At 33.4% G+C, this 26432-nt stretch overlaps 2 protein-coding genes across 5 annotated transcripts in view; one reads left to right on the top strand and one right to left on the bottom strand.

Moving 5' to 3' along the window:
* MFN1 (mitofusin 1) overlaps positions 1–20363 on the top strand; it is a 35976-nt gene extending 15613 nt beyond the window's left edge. Inside the window, exons 8-19 of one of the 2 annotated variants that reach the window (XR_011255025.1) lie at positions 1833–1986; positions 2103–2170; positions 7327–7448; positions 9107–9233; positions 9406–9510; positions 9808–9910; positions 10059–10288; positions 12064–12216; positions 13891–14087; positions 16041–16175; positions 17221–17404; positions 18224–20363. Coding sequence is in view for 1 of the 2 variants with exons in the window: in XM_069579738.1 (XP_069435839.1) it covers positions 1833–1986; positions 2103–2170; positions 7327–7448; positions 9107–9233; positions 9406–9510; positions 9808–9910; positions 10059–10288; positions 12064–12216; positions 13891–14087; positions 16041–16175; positions 18224–18305 (1476 nt within the window). In the remaining variant the exon portion in view is untranslated. The remainder of the gene's footprint in view (positions 1–1832; positions 1987–2102; positions 2171–7326; positions 7449–9106; positions 9234–9405; positions 9511–9807; positions 9911–10058; positions 10289–12063; positions 12217–13890; positions 14088–16040; positions 16176–17220; positions 17405–18223) is intronic. The other variant, XM_069579738.1, reaches the window with a different exon arrangement.
* Positions 20364–20734: 371 nt separating this feature from the next.
* GNB4 (G protein subunit beta 4) overlaps positions 20735–26432 on the bottom strand; it is a 70592-nt gene continuing 64894 nt past the window's right edge. For all 3 annotated transcript variants that reach the window (XM_069579760.1, XM_069579750.1, XM_069579770.1), the window contains one exon: positions 20735–25193. In XM_069579760.1, coding sequence (XP_069435861.1) covers positions 25087–25193 — 107 coding nt within the window. In that variant the 3' untranslated portion in view covers positions 20735–25086. The remainder of the gene's footprint in view (positions 25194–26432) is intronic.

Raw genomic sequence — 26432 nt, 5'->3', positions numbered from 1 at the left:
ATATGTACCAGTGGTTCTCGCTGTGAGGGGTTGTGTGCTACTGGCATCTAGTGGGGAGAAGCTTGCAATGCTGTTAAACAACCTGTAACAGAGAATAGCTCTTGCCCCCAGACCAGATTTATCCAACTCACAGTGTCAGTAACGTAGGAATCAGTAATCCATGGGTATAGACTGAGGAGTAGAATTCCTGGATTATAGGTAAAGAAAATGCTATTTTAATAAATGCAGCCCAAGAGCTTTCTGAAGTGCTCATATAGGTTTATATTTCCATCACCACATTGAGAGTGGTGCTTGATTTGTGTCATTGCCAGTGCTTGGTATTTTTTGCTTTTAGTTTCTCATTTTAGTCACGCTGGTGATTTTAGAAACTTTTTAGAAAGGATGAAGAATCTGGCATTTAGTGTACAAGTAATATTTAATTTGCTTGATGGTATTTCTGATCTTAATAGTAGTATGTATTTATTATTTTTTTTAAAGAAAACTTATGGAGAATTCTTTGGCAGTCCAGTGGTTAGAATTCCATGCTTCCATTGCAGGGGACATGGGTTCAGTCCTTGGTTAGGGAACTAAGATCCCACAAGCCACATGGCCTGATCAAAAACAAACAAAAAACTTTAGAAAATACATTAAAAAAATAAAATTTATACTGTCCCATCACTATTCACATGTTAGATTATTTGCTTTCATTCTTCCCCTGACCCCCCCCAAATTGAAATTTTGCTTAATGTGAAACCTTATATCCTGTTATTAACTTGTTTTATGATCATACTCTTTCAAATCAAGCTCTCATTTAATCATCAGAGAATCAGAAGATAGCACCCACAGATTGTTCTTCTCCATGCCTCTTTACTTTTATTAAGTCTTAACATGGAGATCTCTTATCATAGCCATAATGTTAAATGCTGGTACTAAACCCTAACTAACTTCTAATCCTTATTCCTAATTTAGATACCCAAGTGCTAATCTTAAACTTAATGTCACAGCTCTAATCCATAGCTAATACATTCTCCCAAATTTTAATTCCCAGTGTTTTTTGGAAGAAAAATATACCGTTTATGCTCTGATTCCAAAATAAAACTAACTTCATTATAGCAAATTGATTGCAGCACTTATTTTCTAATTTTAAAGGTATTAATAAAAAAAATAAAGGTATTAATAGCTTCATTGTAGAAAATTTAGAAAATAAAATCCTAAGGAAGAAATTAAATTGCCGCCCATTTTAGTGAGTGTTGCCTGTATGCCACGTATTAATTATATAAATATGTGTACACATCATATATCCTTAATACAGAATTAAGAACCTTTCCCTGTGCCATTAAGTACTAGTATTTGCTACAATATATTTCTTAATGGTTGTGTAGTATTTGATGGTCCATCAGAATTTTAAATTAAATGTTCAAGGAAGAATCATTAAGAGGAAGATTTCCTATCAGCAAGTATCAGACTTCATTTATTAGAATTTTTAGATTTATTTGTTAATTATAAGGCAAAACTAACAAAACATTGTAAAGCAGCTATAGTCCAATTTTTTAAAAAGTAGGTGAAAAAAAATTGTTATAAAAAAACGTATAAGGCAACTGTTACTACATAGTATAGTAATCAGTTCAGTTCAGTTCAGTTCAGTTGCTCAGTCGTGTCTGACTCTTTGTGACCCCATGAACCGCAGCATGCCAGGCCTCTCTGTCCATCACCAACTCCTGGAGTCCACCCAAAACCATGTCCATTGTGTCGTGATGCCATCCTTAATATCACTATAAATGGAGTTAGTATAGCCCTGTAACTCATATTTGTTTAGTTATTAGAATTCTTTTAATACCCTCTTTTTTTGCTAGGTACGCAGACAGCACATGGAAAGATGCCTGCATTTTTTGGTGGAGGAGCTCAGAGTTGTGGATCCTTTAGAAGCACGCAATCGTATCTTTTTTGTTTCTGCAAAGGAAGTTCTTAGTGCTAGAAAGCAGAAAGCACAGGGGATGCCAGAAGGTGGTATGTATTCATTATAGATTTCCTTCTGAAATATAAATATAGATTATAAAAGTAGCATGCAAATATCTTATCTTGTTATATACCAGGTTTTAAACCTCTTCACCTAAATATTACAGGTGGGGCACTTGCAGAAGGTTTTCAGGCAAGATTACAAGAGTTTCAGAATTTTGAACAGATCTTTGAGGTAGGAGTTTTGTGAATGTATTGACTAATATAAAACTAGCATTGGTTGGAAAGTGAGCATAATCTTCTGTTTTCATTACCTGTCCTTGTTAATAACCTTTGGTGTTATTTAGTGTAGTTTCTGACAGAGCAAGTGAAGCAAGGAAAGTTTGAAGAAAGAAGGTCCCTGCGAAATGGATGATCTGTAAGAATGGAGAATTAAAGATTGTAATTTCTTATTCTTTTTTAAAAAATGTATTTGTATCTAAATGAGACATATTTTCTAATATTGTGTTGTGTGATGAATATAATACTCTATATTCAGTAGTTAGGGACAAGATTAAAGAAATATAATTGCTGTTGGAATGGGTAATAGAGCAAAATGAAGATCTCTTTTCTTTTGATAGAACATAGTTAACACCACTTGACAAAAGTTAGTTACATTTCTCAACTGTATTGCCACCTGTTAATTCTCCACGTTTTATGCCAAATGTGCTGAACAAAACAAACGGATGCAAGAATAATTAAGATACAGGTCCTATACTTCAGGGGAATCTAAGCTACTGAGGTGCAGGGATAACTAATGTGTGTGCCAGTGGAGAGAGAAGATCCTGTTATATTTTGGGATAGGTGTTTTATTCAGAGACCTTGAAACATCCTAGATTGACTGAAAAATACTTCAGCTGTTAATCTTCTTGGCTCTAATTTAGCTCTGTCTAGTTGTATTTATTAGATTACATATCTCCTCACCCCCAGATGAACACAAATACTCAGAACTGAAAAAACTTCCATCTATAATTCTTCCTTATAAGTAGTAACTATTATAATAATACTAAGGACATAAATATTGAATGTACTTGGCAGAATTTTTTAAATTAATCATTTGCTCACTATCCCCTACTTTTAATTTGGTGAGAAGAAAAAAGACCATTAGGTAGACAAATACAAAATGTTTAAGACAGCATACTCTCTGTTCCCTTGGTAAGGTGTTTCTGATTCTTCAGAGGTCCTTGGAATATCAACAGGTGTTTTGTCAAGTTAAGCTGTAGGATACATGATATCCCAGTTAATTAAAGATCATTTTTATATTCTTGCCCTTTTCTTGCATAAGAGATTTAATCCTCTACCCACTGTTATCAGGAACAGTCATTTCATCCATGGGAAAAATATTGGAGAGAGTATCTTTTGTTGTTTCCCTCATCTTTTCTTATTTATTGAGCTTTTCTTTCTTTGTCTGTATGTGTTTATCTTTGATTTCTCCTACCAAATCATGTACTGTTCAGTTATACACTCATACCTCTTTCATATTGGTTCCTGGTACAGCTTTTGCTTTCCCAGAATATCTCCTTGAAGAGGTGGGAATGAGAAGAATAAAAGATGTGCTGTAGAGCACTGGTCCCCAAACCTGGCTGGTGATGAGAAACACACGAGGTACTTTAGAGACCTGCAGGCTCCTGACCTATCCCAGAGACTTAATCCAGTAGGGCTAGGACGGACCTAGGAATCTCTTAAATGTTTAAAGCTCCCCAAGTGATTGCAGTAATCAGGAAGAGTTGGGAACTGTTCTTTCTAATGTTTTTAGAAGAAACTTGATATTTCACTTTTTTATTTTACAAGTTCTTTTGAGAATCTAAAAATTATGTTTGGAAAAAACTATTTATGAGCAATAGCTTTTCCATGAAGCTGTAGAGAATGTTAGGCTTTAGAGTTTGAAATTTTTGTTTAAAGCTATGATAGATATAAAATGAGAATTAGCTAAAAGTGATTTGAATTTACCTAAAGAAATAGTCATATGGGCAAACAATTTTGTCTTGATGCCCAAACCTTTTTTTGGTAATTACATTGACAGCTCTTTTCAACTGTTGGCCAAAGCTCAAGTTTGTTACCTTTAAAATTAATTTTGATAATTTATGATTTCTTATAAATTGATACATTTCTGAGAATTTATAATTTAGTATAAAATTGTTTATTTAAAAATTTCTGTATTTTCTATATTTGTCTATATACCTATATATAGATATATCATTAGATAAAGTATATAAGAAATATATATATTTTAATCTTAATTGAGATTTGTCAATGATTTTATTGCTTTGCTGTATCCTCTAAAGATTAATTGAATAATTTATCAGTTTCTAAATAGCATTTTTTGGTTGTTAGTCATTCAGTTCAACTAATGTTTACAGAAAGTTTTTTTCTGCTTTGATTATAAAAGTGGAATGAATTTGTCTGTGAGTGTAGCTTTGGATGTCTTCCGTGGCTTTCAGTATCCAGATTTCGTTGTTGATTAATTTTTAATTATAGTTTTTGGCATTTCCTACTCAATACAGGAGTTATTAAAATTCAGGTATTTTGATTCTTCCCATATGACTTTTCTTGATTTTTTTTTTTAACGTTATGATGACAACATGTGGCCTTAAATGCCCATTTCCTGTTTTCAGAATTGACTTCTGTTTGTGTGTGTGTAGTCTTACAATTTTTGTGAAAAGAAAAACTGTACCAAGTTCATCATTTTATCAAACAATCTGATCTTTACCATAGAACTCTTGAGATTCATTTGATTTAGAAGAAGCTGAAAGGTATATGGTATCTTGGTGTTCTTTCTTCCACTTCTGTCAGTTTAAAATATTTCCAAGTAACACGTTTGGAGTGGTAAATAGCATGTTACTGGGTATTTGGGGTCTTTTATCAAGAAGACTTGACAAATTTGTTTTATGTTTTAATTACACATAAATATTAATACTTATAAATTTGTAACTACATATGACTAGTTGTAAGCTATTTTCTTTGGATGTAAGTAGAAAATCAGAAGATCTTAACTGAAATGTGATTATTGTTTTGCTTCTAATTTAATAAGTTTTCAAGCAGCCTCTGGCATATTCTGACAAGATGGAATTTAAATCATCTGGTGTAGTATTTTAAACTTCACCTTATGAAAGCAGAGTTCCTGATGAAATAAGTCTGGGTACTATTTGCAGGCTATATGTGACCTCCATGGAGATTCATAAGTACGTTAGTGTATACAGGACTCTGAGAAATGGTTCAGTAAAGAAGCTTTATTTAAATTAGCATTTCCTGTACTTCATTTGGAATAGAGTATTCCTTTTGTAGTTGACTTTTGATATTTTTCTAATCAGTGAGAACATCAGTGTTCTGATGTTAAAAAGTTAAAAAGCATACTTTTTAATTAGAAAACAATTGCCTGTTTTCTTCTTCCTACATATTCACTACTGTATATTTTTGAATCAGGGAATAACTTGTAATAACTTGGAGATTTTTCCTTTTTGTCTAGTCTAGCTCTAATACTGTGCTGTTATCTACAAATTTGGGGTCTTCATTGCTGATATCTAGATCTGCTTCATCGAGGAACATAGAATTTCTTTTAACTTTTTTTCTTTTAAAACTATTCTTATTCTTTTATAGTTTTGTAAAGGTTAATTTGGCAATTAATGAGACAGTTATTTAAAGTAAAATCAAAGCTTTGTTTTGGTCATTAAAAAATAAGCGGTTGATATTATGGTTGATATTATGTAGTTTTAGTGGCTTTTGCTCTGGCATGTACAAAACAGTAATACTCTTAACTTCCTAACACTAATCTTTTCAAGGTTAATGATAATTGAGAAACTTATAAATGAACTTGACGAGCAAAAATGAGACTATGCTTTGAAAAAAAGTAGTGGGCTCTGAGTTAAGGAAACTGTTAGCTAAATGAATTATCCTCATGTACCCTGGAGCTAAAGAAATGAATCTGTTTTGTTTTCTATACACTCCAGTATTCTGGCCTGGAGAATTCCAAGGACTGTATAGTCCATGGGTCGCAAAGAGTCGGACATGACTGAGTGCTTTCACTTTCTGTAAAGTGAAGTGAACAATATAATCATTTTAGAAATGTAAAGGCTTAATATAGATTATAAATAGGACATTGATTAAATGTATACCAATGATTTCAAGGTAATGAATAACAGTGCTAGGGTACTGACTACCTTTAAAACTTGAAAGCTATTTATTTTGATAAAGGATAGTATTACTTTAGGAAGTAATTATCACAGTTTGTACCAGTTTTATATTAAGCTCAAGAAAATAAATTCATGGAAATATTAGAGAGTTGGAAGGTATATCCTTTTAAAAATTTATTGTAAAAAATAAACATGATGTCCTACAGAACATCTGTTTTGAGTATTGATGTTGTAACCCAGATGAGTGTTTCTTGATTGTTTGAAGACCAGCTAGCATTTCTCTATAGATGCTTGAAGTTGTTTTCAGAATTAGACTTTCTATGAAGTAAAAGTGAAAGGTCAATTTCAATTTAATAATTTTGCTAAGATTTAAGTGATGAATCACACTAAGTGTTTTAAATAACAAGCAGTATGCACACATACTGAAATTGAAACAATTTCACAAAAGAAACATCCATGATCATATGTGATGCATTTTCTTGTATTATTCTCTGTGTAAAAAATACTCGTCATGAATCACTGATTTGTAGAACTGTTAGTAAGTTAAGAGCTGCAGTTAACTTGAAAGTAAAACATGAGATAATGTATCCTTCTGACCTGTATGCACATGCTATATTGTCCCATGACAATAATGGCATTATCTTAGAAATAGCTATAGATATTTTCTATAAACAATTTAAAATACTACGTTGTGTACTGTTAAAAGAGTACTTTCCAGTTTGTTCAGGCTTTAATCTGTAGAAGTTCTTTTATGAATTTTATGTGGCATCATTCGACTAATTTTTTTCAATGTAGAATTCTGGTTGCATGGCTTAAGAACTTTATGAGATTATCAATTACAAATTTGAGAAAGATCAAGATAGATGAACTAGAAATAGATTAAAGGTGATCCAAGTAAAATTAGTAATCTAATAGGAAATCTTTTTTAACATTGAAAATAGTACCCTTTTTAATTTGTTTTTGAAGATAGTATAGTCAAAGATCCATTGCACATTACTGTGTAAAATTACACAAAGCTATGAACTTGCTGTTAAAGCTTTTTTACTTTTGAATCCTTGACTTTTTTTAACTTTTATAACTTTAAGTTGTGTTTATGTTTCATTTATTTTCTTTCCTTATGTCTGTTTTGGTTAATGTTATGAACAGCAAGTTTTTGTGTTTAAATTCCTGAAAATGTTTGGATGGAATTACAGTAATGTGTTATGGCTTGGGCCCCTCGCAGGAGTGTATCTCGCAGTCAGCAGTGAAAACAAAGTTTGAACAGCACACTATCAGAGCTAAACAGATACTAGAAACTGTGAAAAACATAATGGATTCAATAAACGTGGCAGCAGCAGAGAAAAGGTATGAATTCATTTTATTGCAAAATAAAAATTATTTTTGTGTCAATATGAAAAGACTGATCTAAAATTTTTATCATTATTGAATACCTTTCACACTAACATCAGCCTAATAGGTTTAGCTGATGCCTACTTGCTTGTTTTTTAATGAATATTTGAAACTGTTAAGCATTTTTTTTTACAACCTTGAACACATTATTTACATTCTCAGTATTACATTCTCAGAATACGATCTCAGTATTCTTGTGTGTGAGTTGTGAGTTTTAAATGTTCAGTGACCTTTAAAGCGGTAGAACCATTTCTTTAAACAGAATTTTTCAAAGTTCAAAACAGGTGACTTTTTTTTTTTACATTCAACCTGTCATCTTTTATTTATTCGTATGTTAAAACCTTGAAATCACTCTTTTATGCCAGTTGTGGTTTTATATCAGCTGGTAAACAATCAAGGTTGTACTACCTGCCAGCCAGAAGGTGAATTTGGTAAGCATTACTCCATATGTCATACTGTAGTACAGTATTTTATTTCATTTATTGCCTGATAACGATGAAAACAAATACAGAAACCAGCACTATTCAAAGAAAAGGGTAGTTCTCACAAACTTGGTACACTTGAAACTAAGATCAAGATGTTACTAGATGTTACAAGCATAATGATGTTAAGCCTCAACTGAACCTTTAAGTGGACTTAAGCCAATGGATGGAAAGATATAAAGCATCTAAGATTAAATCCAAGATGATATAAAATTGGTAATTTTAAATCCAAGATGATATAAAATTGGTAATTTTAAATGTATTTGATCTTGCTGAGAAGAAACCTCCACTCATATCTAGGTCTGTTGCCTAATTTTGGCACTTTTGCAGGATGCATTATGTATAAAATTAGAGAATTTGCAGCATAATAAACAAAAGGGTCAGAACCCAGAGTCTGATCGCTGCTGTGTCACAGTGTTTCTGTATATTGAACTCAGTTGCTATATTACAGTAGCCAAAGTAAGTATTGGTCCACTGGATTGACCTTAATTTTTATAAAAATATAAACATTGAAATAAACCTGGCCCAAAAAACAGATGTGAATTGAGGATGGTTTGTAACTCTTTTAGCTAAAGGTATTTAAAAAAGGAATCTCAGGCTTCTGTTTTCCTGTGTCATCCAAGGGTTAACAAATTTAGCAGATAGTAAATATTCTAGGCTTTTGAGGCCATACTGTCTATTTTGCAGCTACTCAGTTCTTCAGTTTAGAGCAAAAGCAGCCGATTACACCCAATAGGTACATGAGTGCATGTGACTGTATTCCAAGGAAACTAACAAAAACTAGCAGCTGGCTGGATTGAGCTTGCAGGGTGCTTCATTAAGTAGATTCAATAATGAGTTAGTTCTGTTTTGAATATTTGTATCTGTGAAATGGGTGGAGATTTAGAATCCTTATTAATACTTTCTAGGATTCAGGTACCACAGGAGCAGAGAGAGAGCAGTTTCTATCCAGTCATCTGTAAAACATTTTATGAGTGAAATGTTATTTGAATCCCTTTTAGATGTTGAAATACAAGGTGTTTTTTTTTCTTATATCATACTAACAGATGGTTCAATATATGTGAGTGTCTCCTTAATTTCTTTAGAACTAAAATGTATCCTGAATATTAATTACTCTTCATACTATAATAGGGTTTATTCAATAGAAGAGAGGGAAGACCAAATTGATAGACTGGACTTTATCCGAAACCAGATGAACCTTTTAACACTGGATGTTAAAAAAAAAATCAGGGAGGTTACAGAGGAGGTTGCAAATAAGGTGGGTAACGTTAGCTTTGTGATAATATCTGGGAATGAAAATACTTTTGATAGTGCTAAAAATATCATCCATCTGTTACTTTTAAAGAATATTAAGTTTTTTCAATTTGATTTTTTTGAGTAGTCAGTCATCTTGTTTAAATTTTCTAATTCTGATTTTTTTGTATTTCCAGGTTTCATGTGCAATGACAGATGAAATTTGTCGACTCTCTGTTTTGGTTGATGAATTTTGTTCTGAGTTTCATCCTACTCCAAGTGTATTGAAAGTATATAAAAATGTAAGTTACATTGTTGTTAAATGTTATTCAGATACAGTTTACTTATCTTACTGAGTCTTATTCCACTCTTTAGTGATTTGGCCATTTTAGTGTCCTCATGGCAATCAGTACAGGATTAAACTGTTAGATCTCCTATGCATTCTTATAATAAATGTAAATTATAAAATACATAAGAAAATTATCCACTTCAAAAGAATAAAGTCATTTTAGTGTTTACTACTGTTTTAGCATTTCTATAAAGTCTGTGTATGTTCTAGAGAAGAAAATAATGTGGACACTTACTACCATTGTTAACAGGAGTTAAATAAGCACATAGAAGACGGAATGGGAAGAAATTTGGCTGATCGGTGCACCAATGAAGTCAACGCTTCAATGCTTCAATCCCAGCAAGAAATTATTGGTAATATTTATATCTGCAAGTTCATATGTAGTTTTTTCTCTTTTTTTCAATGATAAAAGATTTATTATAATATCTTTTAGGTATCTTATAAAATGTAAAATATAATTTACTGTTGTTAACCAAAGTATCATAATTTGGTTCTTTCTAGAAAATTTGAAGCCATTACTTCCAGCTGGTATCCAGAATAAACTACATACACTGGTTCCTTGCAAGAAATTTGATCTTAGCTATGACCTAAATTGCCACAAGTTATGTTCAGATTTTCAAGAGGATATTGTATTTCGTTTTTCTCTGGGCTGGTCTTCTCTTGTCCATCGTTTCTTGGGCCCTACAAATGCTCAGCGGGTGCTTCTAGGATTATCAGAGCCTATCTTTCAGGTATCTATCTATATATAAATATCTTTTGGTAGGCTTTTTTTTTTTTAATTTTCTATTTGAGTAGGCTTTTTATTAGGTGGTTATTGCTATACTGTACAGGTATGTATATGATTCTACCAGTTGAGAGTCTCTTTTTATTTCATCTGTGTGATTTTCTCTGTAGAATTAGCTGTGTCAGCTTTGCTTTTTTGTACGGTAATATTTATGATATAGAGCCATTTTAGAATTAGGTATACTACTATATTTAAGGGAAAGCCAATCCCCAGATTTTCATTCAATACTGTTGTAGGTTACTCTGCATTCACTTTTGATACTCTTATTTTGTAAATTTTCTAATCTTAATCATTAAAAAAAAAACTTTTTTGAATTTATCAACTCAGTAATTTTTCAGGAAAATTACAGGGTTTTAAAACCATTGCCACAATCTAGTTTTAGAACATTTCTGTCACCCCTGAGGATATGCTTGTGCCCATTTGCAGTCAGGCTTCATTTCCACCACCAGCCCTACTGCTAGTCAGGTTTCTTTAGCTATTATTTTTGCTCTTCCTGGACATTTCCTATGAATGGAATCATACAAAATGTGACTGGCTACTTTCACTTAGTGTAATGTTTTCAAGATTTGTCATCATACTATATGAATGTTGTAGCATGTGTCAGTATTCAGCATTTCTTTTGTATCGCTGAATAATATTCCACCGTGGCTGTCACACATTTTATTTATCCATTCATCAACTGATGGACATTTGAGTTGCTGTACTTTTTGGCTATTATGAATAATGATGTTATAAATACCCATATACTGTTTTTATGTGGGCATGTGTTTTCATTTCTCTTGAGTATTTAGGAATGAAATTGCTGAGCCATATGGTAACTCCATGTTTAACTTTCTGAGGAACTGCCAAACTGTTTTCCAAAGCAGATGCACTGTTTTACATTCCCACCAGCAATATATTAACATTCTGTTTCTCCACATTCTAATCAAGGCTTTTTTTTCTGGCAGATACAAAGTTGTATCTCATTGTATTGATAGTTTTGATTTGTGTTTCCCTAATGACTGATGATTTTGAACATCATTTCATATGCTTATTCTTGTATTTCTTTTTGTAACATGTCTATTCAAATTTTTTGCTCATTTTTAAATTAGGTTATTTGACTTCTTACTGACTTTTAAGAGTCCTTTACATATATTCCAGATGTAAGTCTTTATCAGATATATGATTTCAAAATATTTATGTTTTTCTAGTCTGTAGCTTGCCTTTTAATTTTCTTATGGTATGTTTTAAAGTGTAAAGGTTTTAAGTTTTATTTTGTTATGCTTTCATTTTTTATTTCTATTTATTTATTATTTTTGGCTGCATGGCTTGTGGGGTCTTAGTTCCCTGACCATAGGTTGAACCCAAGCCCTTGGCAGTGAGTGTGAAGTCCTAACTACTGAACCACAAGGAAATTCTCAAGGTTTTAATTTTGAAGCCCAGTATTTTTTTTAAAAGACTGTTTTTGGTGTGAAAAAATTTGATATGCAGTTTTAATTTCTCTTGAGACTTGAGGGCCTATTGTTACAGACAGACTCATTGTATATTATAAAAATCTATTCTTTATGGTTTCAGATCATTTTTATTTTCTTCATGTATTTATGGTAAACTCATTAGTTGGAGTCATTCTTTTTGTAGTTTTACTGCTATAATTTTAAAAGAGAATAGAACAGAATTTTGTAAATGATTATTCCATGTATAGCTGTTTAATTGAATTAATTCTTCACCCCTCAACCTTATCAGCTCCCTAGATCTCTAGCTTCTACTCCCACTGCTCCTTCCAACCCAGCAACGCCGGATAATGCATCACAGGAAGAACTCATGGTTACCCTAATAACAACATTAGCCTCTCTTACATCTAGAACGTCTATGGGCATCATCGTTGTTGGAGGAGTGGTAAGAAAACAGTACCTGTTTTTTTTAGAAACAGTATTTTTTGGTGTAATTAAAATTGAAATTTTTGCAAAGCTACCTGCTAGATCAGGAAAAGAAAGATATGTTTACTTCTGTTTCCAGGTTCTATAAGATGATATGAAAAGTTGTAGGTTAAAATTAGTGAACTGGGCCTAATCTTTAAAATTTTTTTAATATTTATTTTTATTTGTTTTTAAATTTTTTTAAATTGGAGGATAATTGCTTTACAATGTTGTGTTGGTTTCTGTCACACAACAGTGTGAATCAGCCATAATATACATATATCCCCTCCCTCCTAAGCCTCCCTCCCACCACCCTAAATATTTATTTTTATATTAAAAAATAGTTGACATATAAAATTGTATTAGTTTGAGGTGTACCACAGGATTTAATGTATGTATGTATTGTGAAATGATTATCACAACATACATTTTTAAGTAATATTTCCATCACAGCACACAAAGAAACAATACTTATACATTGGAATAACAGTGATCCAGAGCCCTTATCTAGCCTTCTCCAAATACCAAAGAGATCACCTTAAAGTATTAAATGTTATTTTTTGTAGTAGTTCTTACATGTTAAAAAATTTTTTTTATGTCATTAACAGCATAGGTTTACTTGTTTTCCTTTTTTTAAATTGACATGTAGCTTGATTTACAATATCATGTTTTAGATGTACAGCAAAGTGATTGTTTACACACATTACACACGTATATATATAGCTTTTTTCAGATTCTTTTATAGGTTATTATAAAATATTGAGTATAGTTCTCTGTGCTATAAGTAGGTACTTGTTGGCTACTTTTGTTTCTTTTTTGGCCTCACTGCATGGTATGTGGGATCACAGTTCTGTGTGTGTGTGTGTGTGTGTGTGTGTGTGTGTGTGTGTGCGCGCGCGCGCGCGCAATCTGCCTCTGCAGCCACATGAAGACCCACAAGGTTCCTCTATCTGTGGAATATTCCAGGCAAAAATACTGGGATGGTTGCCGTGTGTGTGTGTGTGTGTGTGTGTTTCCAGGCAAAAATACTGGGATGGTTGCCGTGTGTGTGTGTGTGTGTGTGTGTGTGTGCGCGCAATCTGCCTCTGCAGCCACATGAAGAACCACAAGGTTCCTCTATCTGTGGAATATTCCAGGCAAAAATACTGGGATGGTTGCCGTTTCCTACACCAGGGGTTCTTCCTGACCCAGGGATCAAATGTGTGTCTCCTGCATTGGCAGGCGGATTCTTTTACCACTGCACCACCTGGGAAGTCCCCATAGTTCCCTGACCAGGGATCAAACCCGTATCCCCTGCAGTGGAAGTGCAGAACCTTAACCGTTTAACTGCCAGGGAAGTCTATTTTATATGTAGTTTGTTTTGATTTTTTAAACTTTTGACCTGAAAAAATTAACATCCCTTTTTGAGACATGTTGAATCAACTTACCAAATACTTGGCAGGTTATAAAAGTTCTTGCCTGCTGTTTCTGTGCTGCTCCTTTTTCAGCTTGATTTTCAGTAATTTCATATTATCTTATAGAAAAGGAAGATAATGTTTTTAAAAAATGGATCTAACTCAAGGATCTGTACAGAGCCAGTGCATTTTCTAAAATGCCTTTGAGTAGTCTCCCTAGTAGTGTCTTTCTCAAAGTAAGCTGTGAATTTATTTTACAGATTTGGAAAACTGTAGGTTGGAAACTCATATCTGTTTCATTAAGTATGTATGGAGCTTTGTATCTTTACGAAAGGCTCACTTGGACCACCCGTGCCAAGGAGAGAGCCTTTAAACAGCAATTTGTGAATTATGCAACTGAAAAACTACAAATGATTGTTAGCTTCACAAGCGCAAACTGCAGCCATCAAGTACAACAGTAAGTTGAAAGATTCATCTGTTTTTGTTTTAAAGCTTTACTGAAGTATGACATACGTGCAGAAATGCATGAATAAGAGTACAACTCAAATAATTATCACAACGTGGACATATTTTATAATTGCCACCAAAATGGAAAAAATAGAATGATCAAACAGTGGGCTCAAAATAAATGCATGGTGGTGAATGTAATTTGTTTTTACTATTACAGCCCAGATTTATAGGCATGATTTTTTTAAAAACCCAAGAGAATTTTATTATAATAATAAACACCTGGGTCCTCTGAATTTCTTTTATGTATCTCAACTATTTATTGTTAATTTAGTAAAAATACATAGGACCCCAGTCAAATCGATGCATAATATTCTGTATTAGGGTGCTACTGACAGCTGAATTAGAACGTTTTCTGAGCTAAAGATAATTGCAATTTAGTAGAAGAAGCAACATTTACATAATTTTTTTTTAAAAGATGGAAAATGATAGGTAATGAGAGCTTCATAATGTGAGGCTCTAGAATCTTAAAGCATAAAGGACAGTGGATCAGTAAAGGTTTCCTGGAGGAGAGGTAGCCTGATGAGATTTGAATGTGCAGAATAGAAAGAGGCAGACAGAGAAAAGAGCCCAAACTAAAGGCAAGAAGTCGGGGAGAAAGGGAATGTGTTCAGAAACATGAGATAATTTCAGTGTGGCAGATGTGTACATAAGAGGAGTCCATTGGAGTATAAGCCTAACGATAGGACAGGTTTGGATAATCAGGAATCTTGGGAGTGACATCATTAATATTAAGCTCTAAAACAGGTAACTTGGCAGTGGTATAGTGTGTAAAGTGGTTTAGACTCAGGAGACAAAAACTGCCAGAAGATTGAACTGTTTCAGACACAAGATCAGAGCCTGTAATAACCTATTTAGAGCTGTAGGGAACGGAAACAACGAGGTCACAGAATTGAGACCAGTGATTTAGTCCATTCATTTCCCAAATATTTATGAGCTCCTATTTTATTTAATGGTGTTAATTTTGATTTATTTATATTAATGAGGATGATGTAGACCTCCGAAAGAAATCAGTTGAGGTTCACATTTCATAAAAACAGAATGAAGCTTTCCATTCATCATTATCAAACATTAATCACCTACCATCTGACAATAACTATAGCTAGAAGTTATGGTAAATTAAAAGTTGTATTCTTTCTTACATGACTTTACACTTTAACAGAGGCAACTTCAAATAATTATTCCAGTTAAATAAAATAATACTAGCCAAATATTAATGTAGTAAAATGTTAAAATAGATGCTTCATTTGTCTAATCTTGGTATTTGGTCAGATGAGGAGAGATGGGTGAGGGAAAAGACCATGGGAAAGATGAAGATGGGCAAGAGAATAGGAGAAGAGTTGCAGAGAAAAACAAGTCAGTCAATCAAAGTCCAGTGGTACACACCTACTAGGCATTTGCTCCCAATAGCAAATATACAATATTTGCCAAAGTTAACATATTAACTAGCACACAGATACACCCTTTGACTCTAGAAATGTAGTTAAATGTTGCTATAAAGTATTTTTGACTAAGTCACAGAAGTTCATGAAATTTCCTTTCCTGTTTCCAGTAATTTGTTCTTATTGGTAGGGGATGAAAGTAAGGCTTAATATTTGCTGAAGAAATATACCCAACCTTTGCCTTTTTATAGATTATTCACATTCACAACAAAATGGCAGAGTAGTTACTACCTGTTGAGCATTTGTCTTGAGGCCAGATGAAATCAAGCCCACAGTCATATTAAGCTTACAAGTACCATACACTCTACCCTCCCTCATACCATTCTTAGCAATGTTCTTTGATACCTTATGTCTTAGGGATTTTTTAATCTTGTGACTTTTTTAATGTAAGCTTTAAATTAAAGCTTATTCATTTTAAAAAGACATTCATGACTGCTGATAAAATTGTTTTTTATTTTAAGGGAAATGGCAACCACTTTTGCTCGCCTGTGCCAACAAGTTGATATTACACAAAGTCATCTAGAAGAAGAAATTGCTAGATTGTCCAAAGAAATAGATCAATTGGAGAAAATACAAAACAATTCAAAGCTCTTAAGGTATTTGAACTTTTTCTTTTCAATAATATGAACATTTACTGGTCTCATTACCAAAATACAATTATGTAAAATTGCTAGCAAATTTATGTTAAAATTTTTGGCTTTCTGCATTGGCTTAATTATAATTTTCCATATTTAATTCCATAGGTTTTATAATTTCAGTGAAAACTAATTTCAACAGCAAAAAAGTATGAATTAAAGCGACTTTTTTAGATCCAGACTTAGAGCCCTGTGTTAAGCTATATTTGTCCTTTTTTAGAGCAGTTCTGTTATTAAAATTATGAGTTTTCAGTCCTATGTATCCAAGATTCATAACTTCTCATCTCAGTGGGGACTCATAAGTATACTTAAATTTGAAGCAGCAGAAGTAAACAAGATATCCTAATATAAAGTGGAATTATGGTTTTAATATGATTTGTCATGGATTCTTTGGACCCTAAATAAGTTCTGCTTTGGGGAGTCAAGACTAGAAGTATTAGCACAAGGTCTATACTTCTTGACGGTTCTTAACTTGCTACGCATTAGCTCGCTCAACTACAAGTCTGAGAGAATCACTAAGCATCATTTCATTTCTGCTACTACTTACCAGGGCACATGCTACATATAGCTGCCTGTATAAAAACAGTTTGCAATGTCTGCAAATTGGAGAGGCTGTCCTTGTGACCTGAATTTTGGAACACACATATCTGTCCATGGTATCTTGGTCTGATCAGCAGTTACATTCTCATCGTGTTTCTGTTCCAGAGTCTCTGAAAACATGACTGCCTGTGACTTATCCCCAACATCCTTACCGACAGACACACACACACACACACAATCTATCCATGCATGGTATTTCAGTCTGATCACCAGTCACATTCTCATTGCGTTTCTGTTCCAGAGTTTCTGAAAACGTGACTGCCTGTGACTTAGACCCCAACATCCTTACAGACAGACAGACAGACAGACAGACACACACACACACACACACACACACACACAATCTGTCCATGCATGATATTTGAGTCTCATCAGTGGTCACGTTCACATCGCGTTTCTGTTTCAGAGTCTCTGGAAACGTGACTGCCTGTGACTTAGACCCCAGCATCCTTTCTCACACACACACACACCACCTGCCACCCAAGCGAATTTCGTGTGATCCATTGCTCCTATTTTAAATTAGATCATCCCAAATACAACCTTTCAAATCTGGTGAAACAGTATCCAATAGAAAACAATTTTTAACTGAGGTATGTTTTTATTTTTTCATCTTGCTATAGTTAAAAAAAAAATGATAGATTATTGGTACTTAGGTATCTCAGGAGCATTTTCTGAAGAAATATACAGTGGAGCACATTTAAATTATATGACCTTGACAATATCCACTGAGCAACATACAAAACAAGACCAAGAAGGAAAGAGAGACTCATTTAAGTATGTGTGTACACCATGGCACATTATGAGAATGGGAGACACAGACCTGCTTTCTTTTTATGGGCATTTGGTTTCTTTATATACAGTTTTTTAATATTAAAAAAATATATATATTTTTGGCAACTATGGTCCTGACATCTGCCAGCTACTGTATGTATACAGAAAACCACTTATTCTATGTTTTATACTTAAAGGGAATTCAGGAACAATTAAGTCTTCATGTGACTTAGGATAAATTTCTTTGTAAGGTGGTGTGACTCCACTATCTCTTAAGCTTTTCTTTGTTTTCAATTTTTAAGTTTATTTATTTTTTAATTGAAGGATAATTGCTTTACAGAATTTTGTTTTCTGTCAAACCTCAACATGAATCAGCCATGGGTATACGTATGTGTAGGCTTTTCATTCTTGTTAAAAATTTTATCTCAGTATATCTTTCCTGGCCAGTGGAGTCTGTGTTTATTACTAAGTTATAGTAGCATATATAGTAAATGCTTTTTAAGAGTGGATCTGAATTCAGATTAATGTAGCAACAGCTAACTAGTGATTTTTTTTTTCAAGATTTGGATGGGATGCATTTTTTTCTCATTGACCTTTATGATAATTAGATTGGTGTTTATTCTTTTTTTTTTAATTAGAAATAAAGCTGTTCAACTTGAAAACCAGCTGGAGAATTTTACTAAGCGGTTTCTGCATTCAAGCAGAGAAGAAGAATCTTAACAATAGAGATTGCTTTGGTGATCATCATAGGAGAAAATGGAGTTTGGAAGATTTGGACGGTTATTTTTATGAAGTGATTTTAAGTATGAATTATACTAACTATACCCCTAAATAGCAAATCCTTGAGTAGATCCTGGTATTGATCTATCTCCGGGTGTTTGCACTTCTGAAGAGTGTTATGGTGTCTCTATAATTTTGGGTAAAGAAAAATCCTTTGATATGTGAAAATGATGAATTAGTTTAAAGCAAAAGAAACAACTCTGTGACCCCTGAGGGGTGGGGCCTTGCTCTTAATTAGGGCTCTCTTTGTTTTTGATTCTGAAAAACTCTGCTTCCTGGCATCCAGGAGTTAGAGAATGCTCCTTTCACCTTCTTTCTCAAAACTAATTTTTGATGCTGACTTTAATGGGGATAATCAGATTTTTGTTTTATTTTTGTTTGTATTGCTGTAACCATAAAGGAGTGTGGAATATTCTTGAGTGTATTATTTATGCAGGTTACAATCACTTTTGCCATCCTGACAGGTATGTAAACCACTAATAAACAATGCTATTTTTACTCCCTTTTATTCCCACTGAAACTGATGTAAAGCAGTGTATAGGTCTGTTATTAGAAAAAGTCCTTTATGAAAGTATTTGGGTCTAGTCTGCTCATGTTTCTCAAGAAACACGTTCAGCCTCAGCTGTGATTCCAGTAAGGAAAGCTTTCTATTTTAAGAGTTAAGTTTGAAGTGATAAAAATAGCCAAAGAGATGGAAGATCTGAATTTTGGGTGGCTACAGTCAAAAATGCTGTTCTTCGAAAAGTATTTGCCAAGGATACTTCTGGGTTGTCCCCCACGGTGATTTTTATGTTTATTTAATTGTATGAATTTGACAAGGCATGGTTAAAGATTTTATTTTTTACCTTAATGAAAATGTTTGAGTTAAAATATTGTGTTTGTTTCTATGTTAAAAAACTAATAGAAACTTATATGGAAACATGAAAAACTGGTCTAAGGCTTTGCTATGCAAAAATAGTTCTGAGGCCCACTGAATCAACATCACCAGGTGCATGTTAGGAATCCACAATCCCAGAAGACAGCGCATTTGGCTGGTAGAGCTGATGGTGCTCTTCCATGGAAGGGATAATGTTTCAGGCTTTTTTTCTTCAATACTCAGTACTTTTTCTGTATGTTTAAGTCTCTTGGATACTATTCAGTCTTTTCATTACAGGTGCAACACTTTTTCACGTTATTTTAAGGAGAAAATAAAATTATTTAGGCCATAGAAGCCTTTAATGTTTGTTTATGCAGATCAGGTACTAGAATGCAATATTCAAATCCAGATACTCGTTTATAGCTAACATTGTGGCTTTATAACCAAAAAATTATACAAGTCACCAAGAAGTGGGACTAAGTAACAGCTGCAACAGAAAAAACTGATGTTTAAGACTGGGTACTGCTAATTAAGGTTACAAGTTGAAGGCCTTAATCTTTATACACCAGTACTTGAACTTCTGAAATAGTACAGTGGTTTGGTATTAGCCCATGAGTGCTAAGTACAGTGACTCTCACAGTTCAGTCCCTCAATCAACAGTATCACTAGTGAAGTTGTAAGAATTACATTCTTGGGGCTCATCCTAGACCTACTGAATCAAATACTAGGTTTGGGGATCAACAGTTTCTGGTTTAACAAGCCCTGAAGGTGATGCTGATGCATGCCAAAATTTGGGAACTGTGGAATAGTGGTTTTACTATAGTAAGTTTATACTAAATTTTCCATCAGTAGCTTGAATCCAGTTCTGCCTGATCAAGTTTGAAAATATATGAATGTTGGAAGTGGGACACTAAAATAATGAAGCCCACCTTTATGCTTGGGGTAAGTTCACCTATGACCAAGCCCATGAATGATAAAGAATTGTGATTCATAGCTGATGTTCAAAGTTACTGCACATTTACTTGTGTGTTTGCAGGATTATTTATAAACTTTGTATAACCTTCAGCTTTTTACAAACCTAGACTTTTTATAATATGCAAGGTGAAAATAAAACTTGTTTGCCTGAAAGTTGATAAATAGAACATTTATACTGGCATTTAGTGAGTTTTAATCTTTTATTTTTGATGATTTTTACCGCAAGATATAAGCTATCTTGGGGAAACTGGCTTGTATTTATCCTAAGGGAGCTTTAAGGGAAGAATGACTTAAATTCTGCTTTTTAATTAAAATCTGTGGCCTTTTAACAGTAGGCCAGCGTAAACAGTACTTACTATAGGATAGGTCATTGGACCACCAATCTCTTCCTTGCTTCTGGCAGCCAATGCGTTTTTCATGATGAGAATGCTTAGATAATGGAATCAGAGCTGAGCATGAACTGCTGGGCTTGGAGTTCTAATTGTGAGACTTAAAAAAGTAATCCTACTAAAAACGATTTAAAACATGCCACGTGAAATCTGGTTAAAAGCACTTTATTGATTACAATATCAATTCACAGCAACATCATTTCACAGAGCTACTATACAAATAAAGGAATGAATTACTGCAAGAATGATTCAAGAATACTGTTAAGTCATAATACAAGTACATAGTTTGGTTTAAAGCTTTTTTCTAAGAGCTTTAATCTAATACATTCACCTTTCCCACAGACTACTGACATTCAGGTTCAGTTGGCCACAAGTGTTGTAGAAACCACTCTAGGTGAAGAAAAACATTTTAATCAACTTAAAAAATCCATTAGATGTGAATGCCTTTGGATAAGAATATGCAAATGCAAGTGTTCAGATGCTTCTTTGAGAAAACAATAGATAGAGCACCATTGTGTAAGAGACAGAAAAGGCTTGAATATCTACCAAGTATATCACTGAAGTTCTATTAATTAAAAAATACTGTATGATGTAAGATTTTGTCGGGCACACTTAACATCAATTGAAACTAAAATTTAACCGGTTTTTCCATATGCTGCATTAGTCAACTATTTTATAGGCTCAATAACTGGTTTTAAGAAAAAAGACTTAGGAAATTTTATCAACATGCAAACAAATTTGCTAAACACAAGTTGTACCATCATTCTGATTAATAAATTACTTTTTAAAGCAATGCTAGCTTAGACATTCAACTACAGACCGTTTTATTGAGTACCTATTATAACCAATACTTTTAAATATAGCACTGAATTTAAGGCAACTTACAATGAACAATGGGAGAAGTAGTAAATACGAAGGGTGCGTCACATTCTATTTAGTCTAATTTAAAATACCAGTATTATCCACTGTGCTACCATTTCTCACAAGATAGTCTCTGACTGGTGGGTTTTTTTCAAAATTCAAATGAGGTAAGAAATAGTTTAAAATTTTGCTTTCCACGATGGCAAAAGGGAAATTAGAAACTGAACATAATAATTTGAAAATGTTTTTAAGCCTAACTCACACCCTAAAGATTTTAGAAAGAATCTATTACTAAAATCGTAGGCCCATTTGGGAGATTGTTTTTAATCAGTTTCCATTACATTTAAACACATCAACAGGTAAGCCACAAGTATTCAACTGTTATAATTTAAACTGTGAGACACTCACTAATAAGCATAAATTTCCCTGAACATCTTCATTTTTAAAACAGAATGTAATTTATAAATCTAAAATATCAAAAGTGTTGGAGAAAGTTAGTTTTATAATATTGGCACAGTATTTTTTTTTTTTAGCAACTTCAAAAATTTCAGTTTGTCACCTGAAGAAGCCAAGGTTTCTCTTTCATAGGTTAACTTTAAAATTACTTAACATATTCCCGAAGCACCTACCTCCATTATGTAAAGAGACTAATTTACTATCATCATGCAATATTAATCAGTTCAGATGAGTCTAAATTAAAACAAGGAGACTGCCTACCAGGTAAGCCCTCTTGCAGAATTAAGAAGTATCTGATACTTAAGTATCTCTTGAGATATTAAGCCTAAATCTTTGCCTCTCTAAAGATGGAACTCAATATGCTGTTGTAACCATGGTTTCACAACTATAAAAATTTGAGCTAGGGAAGAAACTTGAATATTTAGTCTAAATCTCTAATAGCACAGCTGCCAAAAATGAGGCCGGTCCATCAAAGTGGAGGCAGTGTCCTTGCTGAGAGCATGAAGTGCTTTTTTGAGGTTTATGGGTTGATTTGCTGAACACAAGGCCATCACCCCTCTTTCAGAAAAGAATATTTGCCTTTAAAATACTGCCATATCTTAACTGTTCTTTATGCAATGATTAGAGAATCTACAAATAAACCCAACTGAGGCACATTAAGTTTAAATGTTTCTTAGGTAAAAAGAAAAAAAATCAGGCACCAGAACTGCAATATTGATGCAAATTCCTTAAAACTACATTTGGCCTTTTTTAAGTTTGGAAAAACTAAGATTCAAGCTGTACTGTGCGTCTATAAAATATACCCATTTCAGGAAGTTTTAAATACACAATCAGATGAACTCAGACTGCAAGTACACAAATTTAGCAAGTGGGACCCAAATCACTAGATAACTAAAGTTTTAACCTGTAAGTTAGTTAATATGGTATCACCATTTGGTCATATGTATAATCAGCCATGATAGTGGTTAATTTTCAGTAGCCTAGTACATGTTTAATTACGATAACTGCCTTTTAACCACCTACAAAAAGTTTAATAATATTGTCATTTTTATTAACATGTTTAAGACCACAGAATCCGTACAGTCTGTGCCTCTAAATTATCTTGTTACGAGAATCATTTTCAAACTAGTGGAGATACTCTTCATATATAGAAGGCAATTTTGCACATGCTACAAGTGCTTGCTTCAACAGGATTTTGGAATAAATTGCTGAACTACACGATAATCCTCACTCCTGTTTTTGGAAATGACTGTCCCTTAAAAATTGTCTTGCCTTATCTCAAAGAGCGGCTTTTTATATCACTTTTTAAATAGTCCACAAACATTAACATCAGAAATTCACAGAAATCCTGTTATATGTATATACATTCATGCCTGCCATCTACAAGTCTTTTTTTTTTTGGTCCTATATCTTAACTTCCTTTTTCCATTTTATTCTCTTTTTAGTATCCTAAAACAGTTAATTCCTTATGGCTGATGTACTTATTAGCATATCCACAATATTAAAATGGAAATTTACAAGTAAAATTTGGGAGTATTTAGGATTACAGGTGATCAAAAGTTAACAGATCTAGCTCAACAATAACTGACACAGTTTACTAAGTACAAAACAATGCACCTCTATATTAGAAAAACTCCATGACTTCACTATCAAGCAAGACTTAATCTTCTATTGTCAATCATTTAGATTATTTGTAAGAGAAAATTCAAGAGCAAAAGTATCTTTGTTTAAATTCAAGGGGGCTCATTCTAGTAATAAACACATTATATCATTGTCAAGCAGAGAAATGGCTTAGTATTTTCCTCTGACTCCTTTAAGAACTGTTCTTGGAATTTTCTTTTGGCTTTAAAGTGGGGATCACTTTGATCTAGGTATCCTTTGAAGCAAAACCACTTAGAAACCAGTATTTTGTCCTAGTGGGAGGAAATGGTACAGAAGATCAAAAAGCTTGAATGTTTACTTTTTAAATATTTGAAGACACAGAGTTGACATCAATTCAGATTTTATATGAACATTCATAAAGCAACCTTACATTGTAACTATTTGTAACAGATTTGTTAGATTGTATACTTCTTTCTAAATCATCATGCCCTCACACACTGTGTCCTTCCTAGATACATACTGATGGAAACACTGGGAAAATTGCTGCAGATGCAAAGACAGTCCAAATGTTGAGAGTGCACCCTGCAAACGCACCTCTAGAAGATGAAATCAGTAGGAAAGCCTATTTAGAATGCTAAATGTCATTCACTCATATCTAACTTTAAAAAATAAGAACAATTCATGTGATTTCTGCTATCTACCTGTTAACAGAATATGAGTTTCTTATGTACGTCTCAAATTCCAGAGTGACATTCCCTGGCCTTTAGATTATGTCCCCTTTAAAGGACTCAACATAAGCACTTACTTAAATTGATAAGCTGGCAGAGGATGAGACAGAAACTATTGATACTCACACAGACTCCCCTCAGCGGTACCTACGTCTGACGCAGTTTTTTTTTTTTAACTTTTTGTTTTGTATTGGGGTATAGCTGGTTATGCTGTGATAATTTCAGGCGAACAGCGAAGTGGACTCAGCCACACATACGTGTATCCATTCTCCCCCAAACTTCCATCCAGGCTGCCACATAACACTGAGCTATACAGTAGGTCCCTGTTGTCAGCATTCTTAAACAATAAGCAACCAGGATCTCTTCCAGATCAAAAAGAAAGCTGGAATTCAAGGAGATATTCTCTTAAACAATACACACATGAATGGTCTCACTTCTGTGTATCACTGTGCCTTGTTCCTCCACTACAGAACACAAAAATGCGATGCTTCTATATAAAGTTAAAAATGTAACTCTGAAGAAATGCAAACAGACATTCTAACATGATAGGCTGCTGTAATGTGTACATTTCTGTCTACACAAAATAAAGAATTAGACAATACAAGCAAGAATTCATCAAGGTTAAATGAGCTCAACTCCTCAGATTAATACACTGGTCCTGATCTCAGCAAGCACCTTTACCTTGTTTTCACCTTTTTTATTTTGTAGTTTACTGAAAGCTTCTTTTTTGTATATAATAATCTCAATAGAAAAATCTTCACCTGCAAATATAAGGTAAATTCTTTTTCACAGCTATAGGCTGTAGTACTGATTTCTCCAGGTATCAGTGGAGAATGGAAAATTTGCATGTGTTGTTAATTCCAGATTCTAAGAAAACTGTCCCAAGACCCTGTTGCCACAGCCATGCCATCATCAGTTACACCTAAACAGCTGACACGGTTGTCATGACCAGCAAGAACACCTGAAAGACAAAAGTTCAATGAAAAGTTAGCGATGGGCAAGTTTTAGGATTAAACAAGTGTATGCAGAAAGATCTTAGATGGGTACTTATGGGCATGTATATAAAATAAAATTTCTTTGTATTACAGGAATTTCTGACATGCATCAAATTGTTTTTCATTTTTTAAAAATGTATAACTATGCTTTCTTATATTCAAAATCATCTCTTCAAAAACATGTAGACTTTTATGTCACTAATAAGTTCATGATACTTCTGAATTTTGGTAATAATTTTAAATGAAGTTCAATGAACTTTTACCACCAGAACAACAGAAACATAAGAATACACCACCAAAAATACCAACATAATTTACTCTTTTAACCACTAACACTGGAATGTTTCGGTCATAACTCTGTGAAACCATCAAACTCATCTAGTTTTAGTTTATTCTGAATATTAAGCTTATCTGATCTTCTGACCACCAGACAGGATAAAATTAAATATTCCCAACTGTTTGGGAGGAAAATGAGATGTAAAGATTAAAAAATCGGACTATATCAAATTCTCAATCTTTCTTTAACATACTGTTTGAGTTTGCAATATCTCTCACATGTAATTAAGCATATCATTTTCACCCAATCTCAGGCACAGAAGTTAATCTTGTATGACTCTTTAATATTATCTGCAGTACCTTCTGTATAGCAATGTTTGGAAAAAGTCAAATTTACCATTATGGGTTGAAGTAACAAAAAATGACCACTGTGACTAAATACTCCAGATCATATTGGAAAGAAGAATGAATTAGCAATTCATGTCACAATTCAATTTTAAGGTGAAAGTAGCCAGTTGAGTCAACCTGAAACCAAACAACTATCAGCAAAGCAAAACTAAATCTCAAGCAGATGTTAAAAAATATGGAAAACAAACACATTTCTATTTTGTTATGGACACTGATTCAATCCAGGCAAAACCCACCTAATACCTCAAAAAACTAATCAGCTAAACCATGAACTCTTCTGCAGTCTCTTAAGAGGTTGTAGAAAATTATCCCTAGTAATGCTGACACTGCCTCTACTTCAGAAACCTTAAAACTGTACAGGAATTTAAAAGGCTAAGGACACACCCTGTTTGTGAGCTGTATGCTGCTGGTGATTATTAATGGACCCTAAATGCTGAGTTCAAATGATCTGATAAGCCAACAACAACAACAAAAATGACTGCAGAAGCTCCAAAGGGGTCAGAAACTAGTGGAACCAAGTA

This window comes from Ovis canadensis, chromosome 1, assembly GCF_042477335.2.
Source record: "Ovis canadensis isolate MfBH-ARS-UI-01 breed Bighorn chromosome 1, ARS-UI_OviCan_v2, whole genome shotgun sequence".
In the NCBI taxonomy this organism is placed as follows: Eukaryota; Metazoa; Chordata; class Mammalia; order Artiodactyla; family Bovidae; genus Ovis; species Ovis canadensis.
This window is presented reverse-complemented; position numbering and strand designations above follow the sequence as displayed.